At 33.8% G+C, this 16916-nt stretch overlaps 4 protein-coding genes and 1 pseudogene across 4 annotated transcripts; 3 read left to right on the top strand and 2 right to left on the bottom strand.

Moving 5' to 3' along the window:
• The first annotated feature begins 1319 nt into the window (after positions 1-1319).
• LOC114179472 lies at positions 1320-3361 on the top strand (annotated as a pseudogene).
• Positions 3362-5705: 2344 nt separating this feature from the next.
• On the top strand, positions 5706-9043 carry LOC114178737 (cytochrome P450 71D8-like). The gene is made up of 2 exons (XM_028064796.1): positions 5706-6690; positions 8215-9043. Exons 1-2 carry the CDS (start codon positions 5797-5799, stop codon positions 8857-8859), a joined length of 1539 nt encoding a protein of 512 aa, XP_027920597.1. The 5' UTR covers positions 5706-5796; the 3' UTR covers positions 8860-9043.
• Positions 9044-9349: 306 nt separating this feature from the next.
• LOC114178738 (cytochrome P450 71D8-like) lies at positions 9350-11212 on the bottom strand. Its single transcript, XM_028064798.1, has 2 exons — positions 10224-11212; positions 9350-10126 (listed from the first exon to the last, which is right to left on the bottom strand). The coding sequence occupies exons 1-2, from the start codon at positions 11106-11108 to the stop codon at positions 9491-9493; spliced, it is 1521 nt and encodes a 506-aa protein (XP_027920599.1). The 5' UTR covers positions 11109-11212; the 3' UTR covers positions 9350-9490.
• Positions 11213-12350: 1138 nt separating this feature from the next.
• On the top strand, positions 12351-13231 carry LOC114176708. Its single transcript, XM_028061835.1, has one exon. The coding sequence runs from the start codon at positions 12412-12414 to the stop codon at positions 12946-12948; it is 537 nt and encodes a 178-aa protein (XP_027917636.1). The 5' UTR covers positions 12351-12411; the 3' UTR covers positions 12949-13231.
• Positions 13232-13264: 33 nt separating this feature from the next.
• Positions 13265-15190, bottom strand: LOC114176709 (TPD1 protein homolog 1-like). The gene is made up of 3 exons (XM_028061836.1): positions 13999-15190; positions 13725-13838; positions 13265-13645 (listed from the first exon to the last, which is right to left on the bottom strand). Exons 1-3 carry the CDS (start codon positions 14075-14077, stop codon positions 13308-13310), a joined length of 531 nt encoding a protein of 176 aa, XP_027917637.1. The 5' UTR covers positions 14078-15190; the 3' UTR covers positions 13265-13307.
• Between the last annotated feature and the right edge of the window lie 1726 nt (positions 15191-16916).

Here is a 16916-nt window from a genome sequence, read left to right as displayed (position 1 = left end):
TAATTAAGAAAAAGATGAAGTAATTATTTTCTTGTTTGATTCACAAAGAAAAGAAAAAGTTGTAAAATGGATTTCCTGGTCAGTGTTTGCTGCGTATATATTTTGTTTCGCATACTTTTGTTGGGAAAGTCTTTGGCATACTTGATATAACGTATTCTTCAAATATCTATATTCGCATAAACGTATTTTACCAAATTTGACCGAAAAAGATACTTTTATTATATTAACAAGAATCCTTTACCTCTAAGGAGTGATACTTGGAATTTTAAACTTGTTTCTGCCTTCAGTTTAGAATTCCTTAAGCAGAACCTGATTTGTGGGCTATATTTAAGAAATGATAAGAAATCCAAGTACAAAAGACAACTTAGCTATTTCAAGGATTTAGACTGACATTTTGAATTTCCAACCATTAGAAATAGGAAAATGATATAGCGATTGGTCAAGTAAAAAGTAATTTTTAATTCAGGCTTCGTATCAAAACCAATTGGTCAAACAAACCCATGATATTTTAAGTGCCAACCCAATTAATATGATTTGCACATCATTAATGTGTAGTCATATTTGAATATTTTGTAGTTAACAAATTCACTTGCTATTCTTTATTATGTATTTAAGTCAAAAAGTTATTTTTTACTCTGCAAAACATGTAAATGAATTCTGGAACATATTTGCAAAGCATTGTCTAAAGAAGTGCTAACCCACTGCATGTGATTTGCACCTCATCATCCTAACATGGAAGTTTGATTGGTCAATTGTGCAACCCGCAACAATCTCTCCGTGAACAATTGCCTATCAGGAATCTATTAGTCAAGACGCAACTCTTTTTACTTAAGAATGTAACAGTCTAAGCACTATGATTTGATTATGACTCGGGCCACTTGGTCTCCGCTATGGGATAATTGATGCCACATGTAACAAAATGAAATAGGTTTTCAAAGAAAAAAGGATTCAACACTTTTTCCACAAGTTTAAGAAGACAATAGCTTAAAGAAGAAGAGGAGGTCAATTGAAACTAGGAAACTTTCCACAAATCCGCTTTTGTTCGAACACTTGTTGGTTTCGAATCATTCCCTTACCCCAATGTGTACTTTAATTCAAAATTAAATAAAATAAAAAATACTATTACGTCACCTTGTAAGATAAATTGTAAAGTTTTGTGTGTGACTTTATCATCATTCTTAGAAATATCCAGAAAACAGACATAATGAAGAGAGTTTTATAGCAGAAAAGCTCAAGGGTATATGGAAGGAGAATGCCATAATAGGTGCTACAGAGTTTCAACAACAGCATTTATGAAAGTTGATTTGGAGGTACTGTCATAATAGGTGATACAGAATCTTCCCACTAAATCATAATGTTTATAATTATTTCGTTTACTTCGTGACACCAATTTATTACGTACGCAACAGGTAATCAGCACCGTTTCCCTTATTTATTTTGCTTATTGAGAAGATCGGGGAAATAGGGAAGTTAAGAGAGTATAGAATCCAAACACAAAGTTTCAGACATTCAAATTTTTCATTCATGCCATGGAATTCCAACCTTCTTTGATGATGGTTATTGCCTTACTCCTCTCGTTACTATTTTGGCTTGCAAGAATTTACAAGCAGAAAATCAAAGCAGAGAAGCTTCCCCCAGGTCCATGGAAGCTTCCTCTTATAGGGAACCTTCATCAACTGGCAGTGGCAGGAACACTTCCACACCATACCCTTCAGAATCTATCAAACAAATATGGACCTTTGATGCACCTTCAACTGGGTCAAATTTCTGCGGTGGTTGTGTCATCCCCTGACATGGCAAAGGAGATAATGAAGACAAAATGATCTTAATTTTGCGCAGAGACCAGAACTACTTGCTCCTAAAATCCTGGCCTATGGTTCAGCCGATATTGCCTTTTCTCCATACGGTGATTACTGGAGGCATATGAGGAAAATATGCACACTGGAGCTTCTTAGTGCCAAAAGGGTTCAGTCTTTCTCCTTCATTCGTGAAGATGAGGTGAATAAACTCATAGAATCCATTCAAGCGTGTGCATGCACTGGTTCACCAGTCAATGTTTCTAAAAGCGTTTCATCTTCGGTGAGTACCATTGTGACGAGAGCAGCCTTTGGTAAAAAATCTGAGCACCAAGAGCGACTTTTGTGTTTGCTGAAGGAAGGAGTGGAACTCGCAGGAGGGTTTGATGTTGCTGATTAGTTCCCTTCAATGAAACCTCTCCATCTTATAACTGGGATGAAAGCCAGGTTAGAGAAAATGCATGAAGAGGTGGACAAGATTCTGGACAACATTATCAGCGAGCATAGATCAAAGCATCAAAAGGGAGAAGCAGAAGAGAATCTGGTTGATGTTCTTTTGCGTAAACAACAAAGTGCCACCCTCGACACCCCTGTAACAATGGACAACATCAAAGCCATCATATGGGGTGTGAGTTAACCTCTTCCAAAACAAGTTTTTAACTTAACAATTTCCAAGTTATTTGATTCATAATTTCACTATGATGGTATTTAAAAATATTACAACCTTAATCTTGTTCACATAAACTCTTGTGTGAAAAAACTTGTGTTGTTCTATTGATAAATAATACAGTCTTTATACTCACATAGAAACGACTTCAAACATGTACGTGCAGGACATATTCGGGGCTGGGAGTGATACCTCAGGTGTTGTTCTGGAGTGGAGTATGTCAGAATTGTTGAGAAACCCAAGAGTGATGAAAAAGGCACAGAGTGAAATAAGAGAAGCTTTGAAGGGGAAGAAAAGAGTTAGTGAGAGTGAGGTGCAGGAAGTGAGTTACTTAAAGTGGGTGATCAAAGAAACACTGAGGTTACATCCACCCTGCTCCCTTGTTGCTTCCAAGAGAATGCAGGGAAGCATGCATGATAGGTGGATATGAAATAGCTGTGAAGACGAAAGTAATTGTGAATGCATGGGCCATTGGAAGAGATCCAAAGCACTGGTATGATGCAGAGAAGTTTATACCAGAGAGGTTTGATGGCACTGATTTTGATTTTAAAGGGAATAATTTTGAATACATTCCTTTTGGAGGTGGAAGAAGAATGTGTCCAGGCATTTTACTTGGCTTGGCTAATATTCAGCTTCCTCTGGCTGCATTACTCTATCACTTTGATTGGGAAATCCCCAATGGAATAAAACCAGAGAAGCTTGATATGACTGAAAGCTTTGGAGCTTCAGTGGGAAGAAAAAACAACCTGTATTTGCTACCCACTCCATATCAATATTCCCTTCATCACCATCTCATCGTCGATACACCCTCTTGATTCTACTTACTGTTTCTTCAATGTAGAAAGTGGTTACCTAACAGGCTTCAACCACATTTTTTTTTTCTTCATAGGATCTTGCTTCAACGACTTAATCATTTTATAATTTATAATTTTATAATTTCAAATTTTATAATTTTATAAGTTTAATTAATAATAAAAATATTTTTTTGTCAAACAAGTATAAATTTGAGAAGATTTCATGATTATAGTATCTTGTAACAAAATATTATGTAAAAATATTTAAAATAAGATGATAGGTAGCATAAGTGTTACATCACACAATTAAGAAAAAAGGATTAACACAATTAAGAAAATGATTTACTGTTTGGACTTAATTGAAAAATTATAAAATTTTGATGACTCAATATATTACAAAATTTTAATAAAGACTTCAAATTTAACGTAAACTCAAAATTGAATTAAACCTAAAATTAAAATCATATTATATGTTAACGAGATCGTGTACACATTTATTCTCGATAAATGATTTTAAGATTATGGTTAAATATGTTTTTTGTCTCTCATCTTTAAAAGAATATTAGAATTAGTTCTTTTTCAAAACTTTGAATCAATCTAATTTTCCATCTTTAAAAATGAGTGGATTTAATTCTTATATGATCATATTTGAGTTGTTTATTTCATTTGACATATCTGTGTTTGAATGATAAATAGGAAATGTATTTTAAAGTTGAGAGACTAAATTATGCCAAAATTTTGAAAAAAAAAACATATTTAATTATTGAGATTATAATAATTTGTTTTGGATGTAATCAATTTGTTTGAAACGCGTTGTTTGGAAAAAGCAAGAAGCAGAAAGAGAAATAAATAAATAAAACTTTAAAAAATAATGAGGTAAGATATTTAAGAACACAAAAAGAGAAGTGGTTTATAAATTATACTTTATCCATTAAAGTTAACTTGTACTTATAACTTTGTAACTTTGGAGAATTGATTCCAGTTGATTTAATCTTCACGCAGAAACAAGAATTAGTTGTTTTTCATTTAATGTGAAATCCTTACTTTTTAATTGATTTTAGAAATCAAATACATACCAATTCTGCGTTAGAAAATCAATTTTACATCAATTTGACACAGAACCAAGCACATACTCTATCTATTTTCGATTTGGTTCTATAAAACAAAGGACAAAAAAATCATTATTTTTCCAAATGTTATATACATAATTGATTATGTATAATCAAATATAGTCTATAATTTTTTATAATATAATAAATAATTGAACTGATAAATAAAATAAAATATTTTTATTGTTATATTTTGTAAATTAATTCACTTTTTTTTGTCTATTAATAATTTATAATATTTTTAATTTTAGTTGAAATTTTATTTTAACTCTAATTTATTTTTTTAAAATTTTTCTTTTTTACATCAAATTAGTTTTAAAAGTCTATTTTACAAATTATTTTCTAAATCTATTAATATACAAAAAAATATTTTATCAAATCATTTCCCATTTGTCTTTCTTTACATCAAATAAGTAAGTTTTTCTTTATTTCTTTTCCTTCATACTCTCATTCCTATCTAAACCAACCATAAAACTACTTAATTAGTAGAATATGTCATGCATATTTGTTGGGTATTGGACTCTCTTCCCATGTAGAGAAAATGCCCAAAACTTGAGAAGCTCATGTCTGACTTAACCTAATGGGGAGGGGGCTATAAAATAAATAGAGAGGCAGAACAATAAATTCAGAACACACTGAAAGCTCTAACACATAAAGGTTGACACTAATTTGTGCTACGAATAGATTCTTGCAAGTTAGGGGAAATTATATCCACGGCATTATCTGGTATATTGTTTGTGTTGTTGTTTTCCCATCAATATTCAATATAGTTTGACACTTTCACATATATTTCAATGTATAACAAGGAAAAAGATGAAATTGACTCATAACATAACATAAACTATTTTGAACATGTGATTCATACTCAACAAGATTATATCTTTTTCTGAGAAAACTATTCAAAGCCAACCGATGACTTCCCTCGTTTAATTGTCTGACTCCTACCAACTAGAATTGTCCATTTCTGATATGCTTAGCTCACAAATCCACACCGATAAAGATGTTAGCAATTCAGAAACTTAAATAAATTTGTGAACAGTAAACAAGGATGAATAAGTCAATTATCCACCTGAGTAGAGAATATGTCATTGCCTTGAGTATACCCTTATAGAAATCTAAAAAAAAAAATGAAGATCGTAGAAGAGTTTCAACATCTACATTTTTGTATGAAATCAAAGTTGATTTGAAGGTACTGTCATGATAGGTGATACAAAATCTTCCCACTAAATCACAAAGGTTATAAAATTATTTCGTTTACTTCGTGACAATTTTACAATTGTTTATTACGCACGCAACAGATCATCAATACGTTTCCCTTATTTATTTTGCTATTATAGAAAAAAAATCACAGAAATAGAGAAGAATAGAGAAGCTAGGAGAGTGTAGAATCAAAACACAAGTTTCAGACTTTCAACTTTTTCATTCATGCCATGGAATTCCAACCTTCTTTGATGATGGTTATTGCCTCATTCCTCTTGTTACTATTTTGGCTGGCAAGAATTTACAAGCAGAAAATCAAAGCAGAAAAGCTTCCCCCAGGTCCATGGAAGCTTCCTCTAATAGGGAACCTTCATCAACTGGCAGTGGCAGGAACACTTCCACACCATACCCTTCAGAATCTATCAAACAAATATGGACCTTTGATGCACCTTCAACTGGGTCAAATTTCTGCTGTGATCGTGTCATCCCCTGACATGGCAAAGGAGATAATGAAGACAAATGATCTTAATTTTGTGCAGAGACCAGCACTACTTGCTCCTAAAATCCTGGCCTATGGTTCAGCCGATATTGCCTTTTCTCCATACGGTGATTACTGGAGGCATATGAGGAAAATATGCACACTGGAGCTTCTTAGTGCCAAAAGGGTTCAGTCTTTCTCCTTCATTCGCGAAGACGAGGTGAATAAACTCATAGAATCCATTGGAGCGTGTGCATGCAGAGGTTCACAAGTCAATGTTTCTAAAAGCGTTTCATCTTTGGTGAGTAGCATTGTGATGAGAACAGCGTTTGGTAAAAAATGTGAGTACGAAGAGCGACTTTTGTGTTTGCTGAAGGAAGGAGCGGAACTGGCAGGAGGGTTTGATGTTGCTGATTTGTTCCCTTCAATGAAACCTCTCCATCTTATAACTGGGCTGAAAGCTAAGTTGGAGAAAATGCATGAAGAGCTGGACAAGATTCTGGACAACATTATCAGCGAGCATAGATCAAAACATCGAGAAGGAGATGCAGAAGAGAATCTGGTTGATGTTCTTTTGCGTATACAACAAAGTGCCACCCTCGACATCCCTGTAACAATGGACAACATCAAAGCCATCATATGGGCCGTAAGTAAACTTCTTCTATAACAAGTTTTTAAATTAACGGTTTCTATTTATTTGATTCATAATTTTACTATGATAGTATTTAAAACTATGTTTTATTAGTCATTTTGTTTTAATTTTGGTCCAAAACTTTTAGGTTATTTTTGTTTCTGTTTCAATTATTTACACATATTTTCTGTAAAATTGTCTCAAGAGTTATTATTCTCTTTTTTCTTTTTTTCTCCCATCATCAACAATTATTTTTTCTTCTTTTTTCCATTAATTTCACTTTGCTCTTAATAAATATAAATTTACTTTCTACATTAAATTAATATCATTACAATATTATCACATAATAATGCAATATCATTTATAGTAAAAATGATGCGTACACATCAAATCTCAAATCTTAATATTGTTGGGACGATCTCAAAATTAATAAATAATCAAACACGAAAACAAAATCTAGATCAAATCTTTCCTAAATAAATAATATGCAAATAATAAAATGCATAAAACAAATAAGGGAGGAACCAGCACACACCAAAACTTTTAACGTGGATAAACCTCAATATGGAAGAAAAACCCACTGGACCTTGTCCACTAAAAACTTCCACTAATAAAATTAATGAGTACACTACAAGTTCTCTTAGAAATTTGAGGATCAACATAGCACTATTCTCTTCACCAACAAGGTGGATAACAAACCTAAATGGGTACTTTAAATAAACAATAGAAATAACCTAGAGAGAACATCAATATATGAGATGAGGAATAAAACCTTCTCTTCAAGGTAACTTCTTCTCTTCTTTCTTCTTCAATCTCTCTGATGGCTTCTCACTAAAGACACTTACAACTTCTCTCTCCATCTCACTCTATTTTTCTCTCTTGATAAACCTGATGTAAGGGTTGTATATTTAAATTGCAGAATGGGTTGGAAGCCCATAAAAGACTTATTTTATTTTTCTTAAATAAATCAGTGTGGATCCAATAAATGGGTGACCCACCTGACACATAATATAATATCATAACCAATTTAATAGAGGAATATTACACCTAAAAAAGATTTGAGGACTAAAGGGAACGTTTTACCTTTGAATCAACCCCAATGTCAAGCCCATTGGCATAACAAATGATCTTGTTAGGGACACGTGAAAGGATAATATTACAGTATTAGTATACATATCACGTGTTAATGTCAAATTTCATTATCATATACTAAATAAAAGAAATATATAAGGACTGAATCGAGTATAAACAACATTGGCACGAGGATCTAATATTGACATGTGAGCCTGTCACATGACATGTCACGAACCTTAAATGTGAATAAATCTCTTTTGAAAAAATAATTAAAAAGTTAAGGAAAAATAGAAAAAGAAAACTACAAAATGGGACTTGATAAATATTTAAAAGCTATCGATACAGATACAATATTAATGAATATGACACAATTTTTTTCAAAGATCAAACATAATGGATCAAAATCGAAAATGAGGACTTACTTTTAAAATATTACAGTCTTAATCTAGAACCATATTTGTGCAGGACATATTCGGAGCTGGGACTGATACCTCATCTGTTGTATTGGAGTGGAGTATGTCAGAGTTGTTGAAAAACCCAAGAGTGATGAAAAAAGCACAGACCGAAATAAGAGAAGCTTTGAATGGGAAGAAGAGAGTTAGTGAGAGTGAGGTGCAGGAAGTGAGGTACTTGAAGTGGGTGATCAAAGAAACACTGAGATTACATCCACCTGGTCCCTTGCTGCCAAGAGAATGCAGGGAAGCATGCATGATAGGTGGATATGAAATTCCTGTGAAGACGAAAGTAATTGTGAATGCATGGGCCATCGGAAGAGATCCAAAGCACTGGTATGATGCAGAGAAGTTTATACCAGAGAGGTTTGATGGCACTGATTTTGATTTTAAAGGGAATAATTTTGAATACATTCCTTTTGGAGGTGGAAGAAGAATGTGTCCAGGCATTTTACTTGGATTGGCTAATGTTCAACTTCCTCTGGCTGCATTGCTCTATCACTTTGATTGGGAACTCCCCAATGGGATAAAACCAGAGAAGCTTGATATGACTGAAAGCTTTGGAGCTTCAGTGGGAAGAAAAAACAACCTGTATTTGCTACCGACTCCATATCAATATTCCCTTCATCACCGTCTCATTGTCGATTCACCCTCTTGATTCTACTTACTGTTTCTTCAATGGAGAAAGTGGTTACCTAATACACTCCAACCACATCTTTTATGAAAAACATATTTGCTTCAACAACTCGATAGTTGCTGTGTTAATTGTGTACTATATATCCACATTCATGACCTCTTCATTCACTAAGTATCGAATAAATTTAGAACCTTTATTATTGCCACATTTACTTTTGATATTTCTCTGAACACTCACCTTACACCTATTTTTCTTAATAATATGTATATTTTGAATTATACATGTGGTTCATACTCAACAAGATTATACGTTTTTCTGAGAAAACTAAATATTCAAAGACAATTGATGACTTCCCTCATTTAGTTCTCTTTCTCCTGCCGACAGAATTGTCCATTTCTGATAAGTTAAAGTCCGAAATGTTACCACAAATCCACAATGACAAAGATGTTAGCAATTCAGAAATTTAAAGAAATTTCTGGGCAGTAGTAAACAAGGATGCATAGGAGGATCAAATCACTAAAAATAATGTGAATTAAGAGGATCAAATTTCGATACTTTTCCAATAGCTCCACTAGAAAATACCCCCCAACATGAAATTGAATTCCACAAACTTACAAAGAAAATGAAGAAAAACATGATGTAGAAAAGAGGGTCATGTGGCAATAACATGATTAAGGGAAAAGTTATACATAGTTGGTATCAGACAGAGGTTGTTTTTTCTTCCCACTGTAGCTCCAAACGCTTCTGTCATGTCTAAGTCCTGTGTTTTCATCTCATTGGGTAGTTTCCAATCAAAGTGATAGAGCAATGCAGCAAGAGGAAGCTCAACATTAGCTAGGCCAAGTAAAATGCCAGGACAAATTCTCCTCCCAGCCCCAAAAGGAATGTACTCAAAATTATTCCCTTTAAAATCAAAACCAGTGCCATCAAACCTCTCTGGTATAAACTTCTCTGCATCATACCAATGCTTTGGATCTCTTCCAAGTGCCCATGCATTTACTATCACTTTAGTCTTCATAGGTATTGCATATCCACCTATATTGCATGGATCCCTGCACTCTCTTGGGAGCAACAGAGGAACAGGAGGATGTAACCTTAAGGTTTCTTTAATCACCAACTTCAAGTAGTTTAGTTCATTTACATCACTCTCACCGATTCTTTTCTTTCCCCTTAAAGCTTCTCTTATTTCAACCTGTGCCTTTTTCATCACTCTTGGATTCTTCATCAGCTCTGACATAGCCCACTCCAGTACTGTTGCTGAAGTATCAGTCCCTGCCCCAAATATGTCCTGCACAATGTTACAATCACTGTTACTATATTTATATATCAGTTTAATTCATTACAGAAATCATATAATATATCACAGTTCATGCTCATGTGCTGACCCATATAACGGCTTTGATGTTGTTTATTGTGACTGGAACCTCCAGGGTGGCACTTTGTTGCACGCGCAAAAGAACATCAACCAGATTCTCTTCTTCTGCATCTCCGATGCTATGCTTTGACTGATGTTCGTTGATGATGTTTTCTAAAATCTTGTCGAGCTCTTTGTGCATGTCTTCCAGCTTAGCTTTCATCCCAGTTATGAAATGAAGAGCTTTAAACGAAGGGAACAAATCAGCAAGGTCAAACCCTCCCGTGAGTTCCGCTCCTTTCTTGAGCAAACACAAAAGCTCATCCTCCTTCTCAGATTTTTTACCAAAGGCTGTTCTTGAAACAAGGGTGCTGAGAAAAGAGAAAACAGTCTCAGAAACATTAACTTGTGAAGCTGAAGATGCAGACGATTGAATGGATTGTATGAGGTTGGCCACCTCTTGTTGACGAAGGAAGGAGAAAGAGTGAACCCTTTTGGCACTGAGAAGCTCCAGTGTACATATTTTCCTCATCTGTCTCCAGTACTCACCGTATGGAGCAAAGGCAATATCGGTTGAACCATAGGCAAGGATTTTAGGACAAAGTAGTTGTGGCCTCTGCACAAAATTAAGATCGTGTGTCTTCATTATCTCCTTTGCCATGTCAGGGGATGACACGATCACAGCAGAAATTTGACCCAGTTGAAGGTGCATCAAAGGTCCATATTTGTTTGATAGATTTTGAAGGGTATGGTGTGGGAGTGTGTCTGCGCTTGCCAGTTGGTGAAGGTTGCCTATTACAGGCAACTTCCATGGACCTGGGGGAAGCTTATGAACCACACTCTTCACTGTGATTTTGTTCTTGTAATAAACCCTTGCAAACCAGAGCAGCAACAACAGGAATGGGAAGATAACCATGGCGTGAATGAAAGACTTGACTTTGAAACTGATGTCTCTCTTTCTGTATTCTCAATAAAAGATAAAAATGATTGATGAACTCTCCACAAATTAAGGAAACAGGTTGTGATGCAATAAACTAAATAATTATAGAATAATGAGATGCTTTTGAATTTTCTAAGTTACATGACTATAGGAGACTGGTACTGTTGGGTTGGAGGAATAATGATTATTATTACAAGAGTGGAAATTTAGAACTCTTTGAAATGTATAACAACCACAATTATTATGACATAAATTGTAATTTCTTAATAAATTAAGTGATAAATGACAACCATTAAGAATTAATAAATTACCTACAAATATTGATATAAAAATTATAAATAATAATGAGAAGATATCTGTAAAATAAGATGAAAAACAACATTAATAAATAATGTATACAATCATTAGAATTAATCGATCTATCACAATTTTATTTTTAAAAAGACATCTCAAATAAATTTTAATAAACACATATTTAAATTATCTTTTATTTCAATTTTATACTAAGGTAGAATTATTAGACAACAGTAACTTAATAAATATGACAAAAATATGATAATATTACTTATTTATGAGATAAATAGACAGTTTAGTATAATAAATATACATATATTTCGTTTTTAGTAATGAAAAAAATATTATAATCTTAACTCAAAAATTTTATTTTGTTAATTTTATTTAAAATTGATTGATAATTGAAGTAATTAAACACAAATTTAGTCTTTAATAATTATATGTATTGATCAAAGAAGAAGTTAATATTAAAAATAATTAAGTTTAAAACTTTTTATTTTTTCTGTGTAAAAGTAAAATTCTTAATACTTTTTCAAAATTTTAATTGCATATTTAAAGTAAATTTTATCTTTAGCAAATAAATATGATAATCATAAAAATTGAAATAATACCAAATTGTATTAACATTAACAAAATTTATCATGTAATAATAAATGATCGATATAATTTAGAATCCAAGTATATTTGAGATGTCTAGTGTCTGACATAACGTTGTTTAAAATATTAATAAGATTTAAACAACAAAACTAAAACTATTATAGTAAAAGTATAATTTTTTATTATACTAAAATAAAATATATATATTTACGCTATCTATTATGTGTATCAACTCCACACTAACTTAGAAACTAGGCGGATAAAATTTGAAAGACGCGACGCACCACACACTTGGCACTTGGAAGATAAGGTATCGAATAAAAAATACGAGTGAGCTTGGATAAGATAGTGCGAGACTTAGTTGAGTTTGGTAAGACAGTGTGAGAAGATGAACACTGTGAAGTTGAGACCAGAGCTTCACGTTCCAATTTCTTCTTCAAACCCTCCACTGTGTGTCAAACCCATCAAATTTCTGGTACTATCGTCGCACGCCAAAACCTTAAAGCATCCACCATCGAAATTCGCACTGAGTCTGAGAGAAAACAGAGGAAGCGAAGAGCATAGTCGGAGGGTGGTTGTACTGAAAGATGAGAAGGGTATTTCGAATTCCAGTGTTGTGATAATGGGAGCGGTGTGCGTGGGGATTTTGGCGGTGATTCTGACGGAGGAGAAGGCCTTGGCATTGGGCCCTGAAGGCCCACTGGTGGAAGAGTTTTGGGACAACGTAAGGAGATATGGGCTCTACGCTCTCACCGTCAGCACAGGTGCTCTTTACACCATCTTCCGCCCCATACTCGACCTTCTCAGGAATCCCGTTTCCGCCATTTTCATTCTTGCTCTTTTCGGGGGTTCCCTCTACCTTATGTCGCAAGTCCTCTCTGCTATGGTTGGTGTCTCTGAATTTTCTTACGATTATGGATACTAAGACCTCCCATTGTATCATCATCATTATCCTTATATTATAACATCATGCGTTTTAAATGTCTAGATTTTGTTATTTAGTTTTTGTTTCAACCGATTAATGTTCGGACAGCTCGGTTTGAACCAAAGGGATTCCCATAGCAACAACATAATGTGATTATTCGGTTGAACCAATTAAAAGATGACCATTTAATGTTGTTTTCAAAATACAGTAGCTCAATCAACTACTAGTCTAGCTTTCTGTATGTACCATTTGTAAAGAAAAAATAAAATAAAACTTTTCTGTACCTAGGAAGGTAAAACACCTCCATTAATGTGTGTTTAATGGGTGTTCCAAGTTACAAGTAGATGAAAAGTGGTAGCTCATGAGGAGCAAACAACAGATGAAACGGAGAGAGGGTAGCGAAAAGTGTTGGAATATTGAAAGGAGACGGTTTTTCCCGAGGCAAGAGGTTTTCCATCATTGACGAGGCAATCATCGTATCCCATTCTACGAAACACTTTGGGGTTTATCAAACGTGCTGAGCTGAACCACCCGCAGTGAAGGCTTATATTTGCTATGTCGCAATCAGTGGCGCACATGTTCATTATTTGAACTGTGTACGAAGGAATCCCCGTGGGAAGAGGGGGCACTTCCCCCTGATATATCACTATGTCCTCCTTTGAGCACACCATTCCTATGTGGCTCAAGCCACCATTATCTGCAATGCACCATAATTTTAGTGCTGCAATTGTAGTTTATTACTGTTACTATAACATGCAGGTAAAGGGTTCTCGTACCTGCAGATTGCAGCAGCTTCCGTGAGGTGATTACTGTTTGGTTTCCTTTGGAGAAAAACATCTTTGCCATGCCTGCGTCCCTCTCACCTTCCATGTGAATTAGCACACCCCTCACTGCATTGCAAATAAGAATGTCTGTTGCTGAACTAACCATATATGAAAACTAAAAAGTTTTGAGAAGGGATTGGTGGGAAACAGAAAGAATTAATCTTACATTAAACAAGTCAATGGGTGTGTGACTATATAATATGTGTCATTAAGGTCAAGGTGTTACCTAAAAGCATGGCAAAGAGCGAGGCAACAGAGACCATGCAAAAGCTTCGAGCTTTGGCACTTTTTAACCCAACTTTCATTCTGATTTCTGAAGTGCTCTCAATCTGCTTAACCTGCAAAAGCTGAAGAAAGAAGCACGCTTGTTTAGGTACAAGAGAAGCAAGCCATCGGATAAACGGGGTGCTAGTTAATGTACAGGGAGGTAAGTGTTAGAACTAAGATGAAAAGTGAGTTTATCTTGAGTATTGGAGGTAGTAGTAAATGTTCGGTGTGATGCTGGTTTGAGGTTGAGAGTTTAAATAGTCGTACGAAATGCAGGGAAGTAAAGAGAAGACAAAAAGTGAGGGAAAAATAAAATTACTCGAAACTTGTCAAAACCTGCTAACTTCCTAGGATTTATGTGCGGCACGTAACCTTATTAATTATGCTCAGGCTCAATGCCTCATCCTGCTAAAAAGCTGTCAACACATTTCTCTGTTTCATTAGTTAAACTTGTAGCTTTCTTTTGTTCTGAACGTGTGCTTGCTGGGCCTGATGAATTAAAGGGAGAGACATATACCAACTCAATTGCCGCATAAATTGAACAAAAGGAAAGGGAAAAGGCCCAGAACAGGGAGATTCTTTGTCTTTAAAAATTTGATATGCTTCCACCATGCTTTCTTAGTATATAGAGTGATAGTGGTAGTGTGAAACACAGAGGGTAAAGTTAGATTTTTGTGGGGAAGGAAGTGAAAGAAAATATTTGGATGCATTGATGAGATGATAAAACTGAAGCAAAAACATTCTTTGGGTGTGGGGAGAGATAAATTAGTACCTGAAGTGAAAGAATTGAAGTGATAATGAGAAGTGCAATTAATGAGAACTTATCGTATGCATGCAGCAGAGTGGTAGAAGGAAAAGAATGAGTACTGAGTGAGATTAACGCTTTGCCGGGAGAAAAAGCAGAGAAAATGTTGTGGATTAATTGCTTGCAGCGTGTGGATGGAACAAGCATTTAATTTATGAGGAAGCAGCAGCACTACAGGGTGGTTAGTAAGCGGCGTGATTTAGTGACTTGTCTCACCATTTTTCTTTTCTTATCTTCATTCATTCACCACTTCTACTTTCTTTTAATTCTACTTTATTACATGCACTTATTATCTTCACCTCCATCGATACATTTTGTATAAAATACTGATAATTATTTAGAGAAACAACAGAAAAAAAATGGTGTAAAAAACAGCACTGTATCACTTTTTCATTGCATCACTTTTGATCTTCTGGTAAACAAGGTATAATATCAATGAGATCTGACCTTAACTACATAAGGCATTAATATTATTTTTAATCCAAAACATTAAGGTAATGAATTTATAGGTCTTTATTCTTCTATAATGATCTACTTTTTCATTTTTAATTAATATAACTTAAACTCACACTTGAATTCCTAACCTAAATAACTTAAACTTATTGGTTATTATTGAAAACAAGTAGTTTCACTTTGACAATTGTAGAGAGGACTCTTGTGAAGAAGTGAGGAATTAAATAAAGATAGCTGAATGATATCGATATCTGGAATTCTCTTTTAAAAATTGGACTGAGTTAACTGTTGATATCACAGAACCGAGTAATTGATGAAAAAAACCACAGAAACAATTTAAGGAAAAATTACTTAAAGAACAATAAATTCCTATACAAATTGATAAAATGATCAAAACCAGTTAAAAGTTAGTGTAAACTAATTCAATTAAAAACTTAATAATATTATTTCAATTTTTTCTCAGAAAAAATAAAAATCAACTTAAAATATTTATCATTTTGTTTTTTCTTCATATAAAATTAGTTTATTAATAACTACTAATGAATATTACTCAAAAAGTATTTTAAATATGATAACATTTTTTTATTTTGGGTATTTTCAATGTTAAAAAACCCATAAATTCATGTTTTGTTTTAATTTTTACCATTATAGAATCATAGTATTGTTTTATATAGTATTTGTTAATTTATTATAATAATTTTACTAGTACTGGTTCCCTTCAATCATTAAACCCTTATTTTTATCGTAACAACTTTAAAAACATTAATTAGGAAAAATGAGGGAATACATGTTATCATTTCTTCTAATTCTTAGGTGAGTGATTCATATATTTGTAACATAACATAATGAAGGTTATATCAATTTGTTAAAAAATTGTAATCTTTATTTTTGTATCATAAATATTTGCTGAAATGTTTACGCACATTACATTAAACTGATTTTTTTTTCTTCTGTATTGTGTATGTTTCTGTTTTCAATTGTTAGTTTGTTTGTTAATTTGAAAACAATATTAAGTCAAGTATTATGTTATTTCTGTTTTTTAACAAAACCCGTTATTCTTTTCTATTCTGTATAAAAGGCTTGGTCCTTTCATTCAATAAAACACAGTCTCACAATTTACTCTTACTTTCTCGTGTCTGCTCCAATAGAAGTGGTATCTAGAGCCTTGGTTTCATTTCTGGGACGTTTGGCTTCAAGATTTCAAGGTTGAAGAAAGTAGCGAAGAGCAGACAACACAGTAGGGGAATCAAGACTCAGTTTCTTAATCAGTTGCGGGTGAAGAATGGCAGGTGGCGACAATCATATTCCCGCATCAAATCTTCTAATTTTTACAGAGAAAAATTGGGACAGATGGAGCACTCAGATGAAGGTGTTGTTCAGGTTTCAGGACGTCAGTGATGTGGTAGAAACTGGCCAGGTGACTGCTTCTGGATCAGCTAAAGCGCAGAAGGCGGTTCTTGCGAAGAAGGACAGTAAGGCATTGTTTCTTATTCATCAATGTATTGATGATAGTCATTTTGAAAAGATTCAGAATGCGAACACTGCAAAGGAAGCCTGGGATATCTTAATTCGAAGTCATGCGGGAGGGGAAAAGATCAAGAAAGTAAAACTCCAAACCC

This window comes from Vigna unguiculata, chromosome 3 (genome assembly GCF_004118075.2).
Source record: "Vigna unguiculata cultivar IT97K-499-35 chromosome 3, ASM411807v1, whole genome shotgun sequence".
NCBI classification, from domain to species: Eukaryota; Viridiplantae; Streptophyta; class Magnoliopsida; order Fabales; family Fabaceae; genus Vigna; species Vigna unguiculata.
The sequence above is the reverse complement of the archived record's forward strand: the minus strand, read 5'-3'. Positions and strand labels throughout refer to the sequence as shown.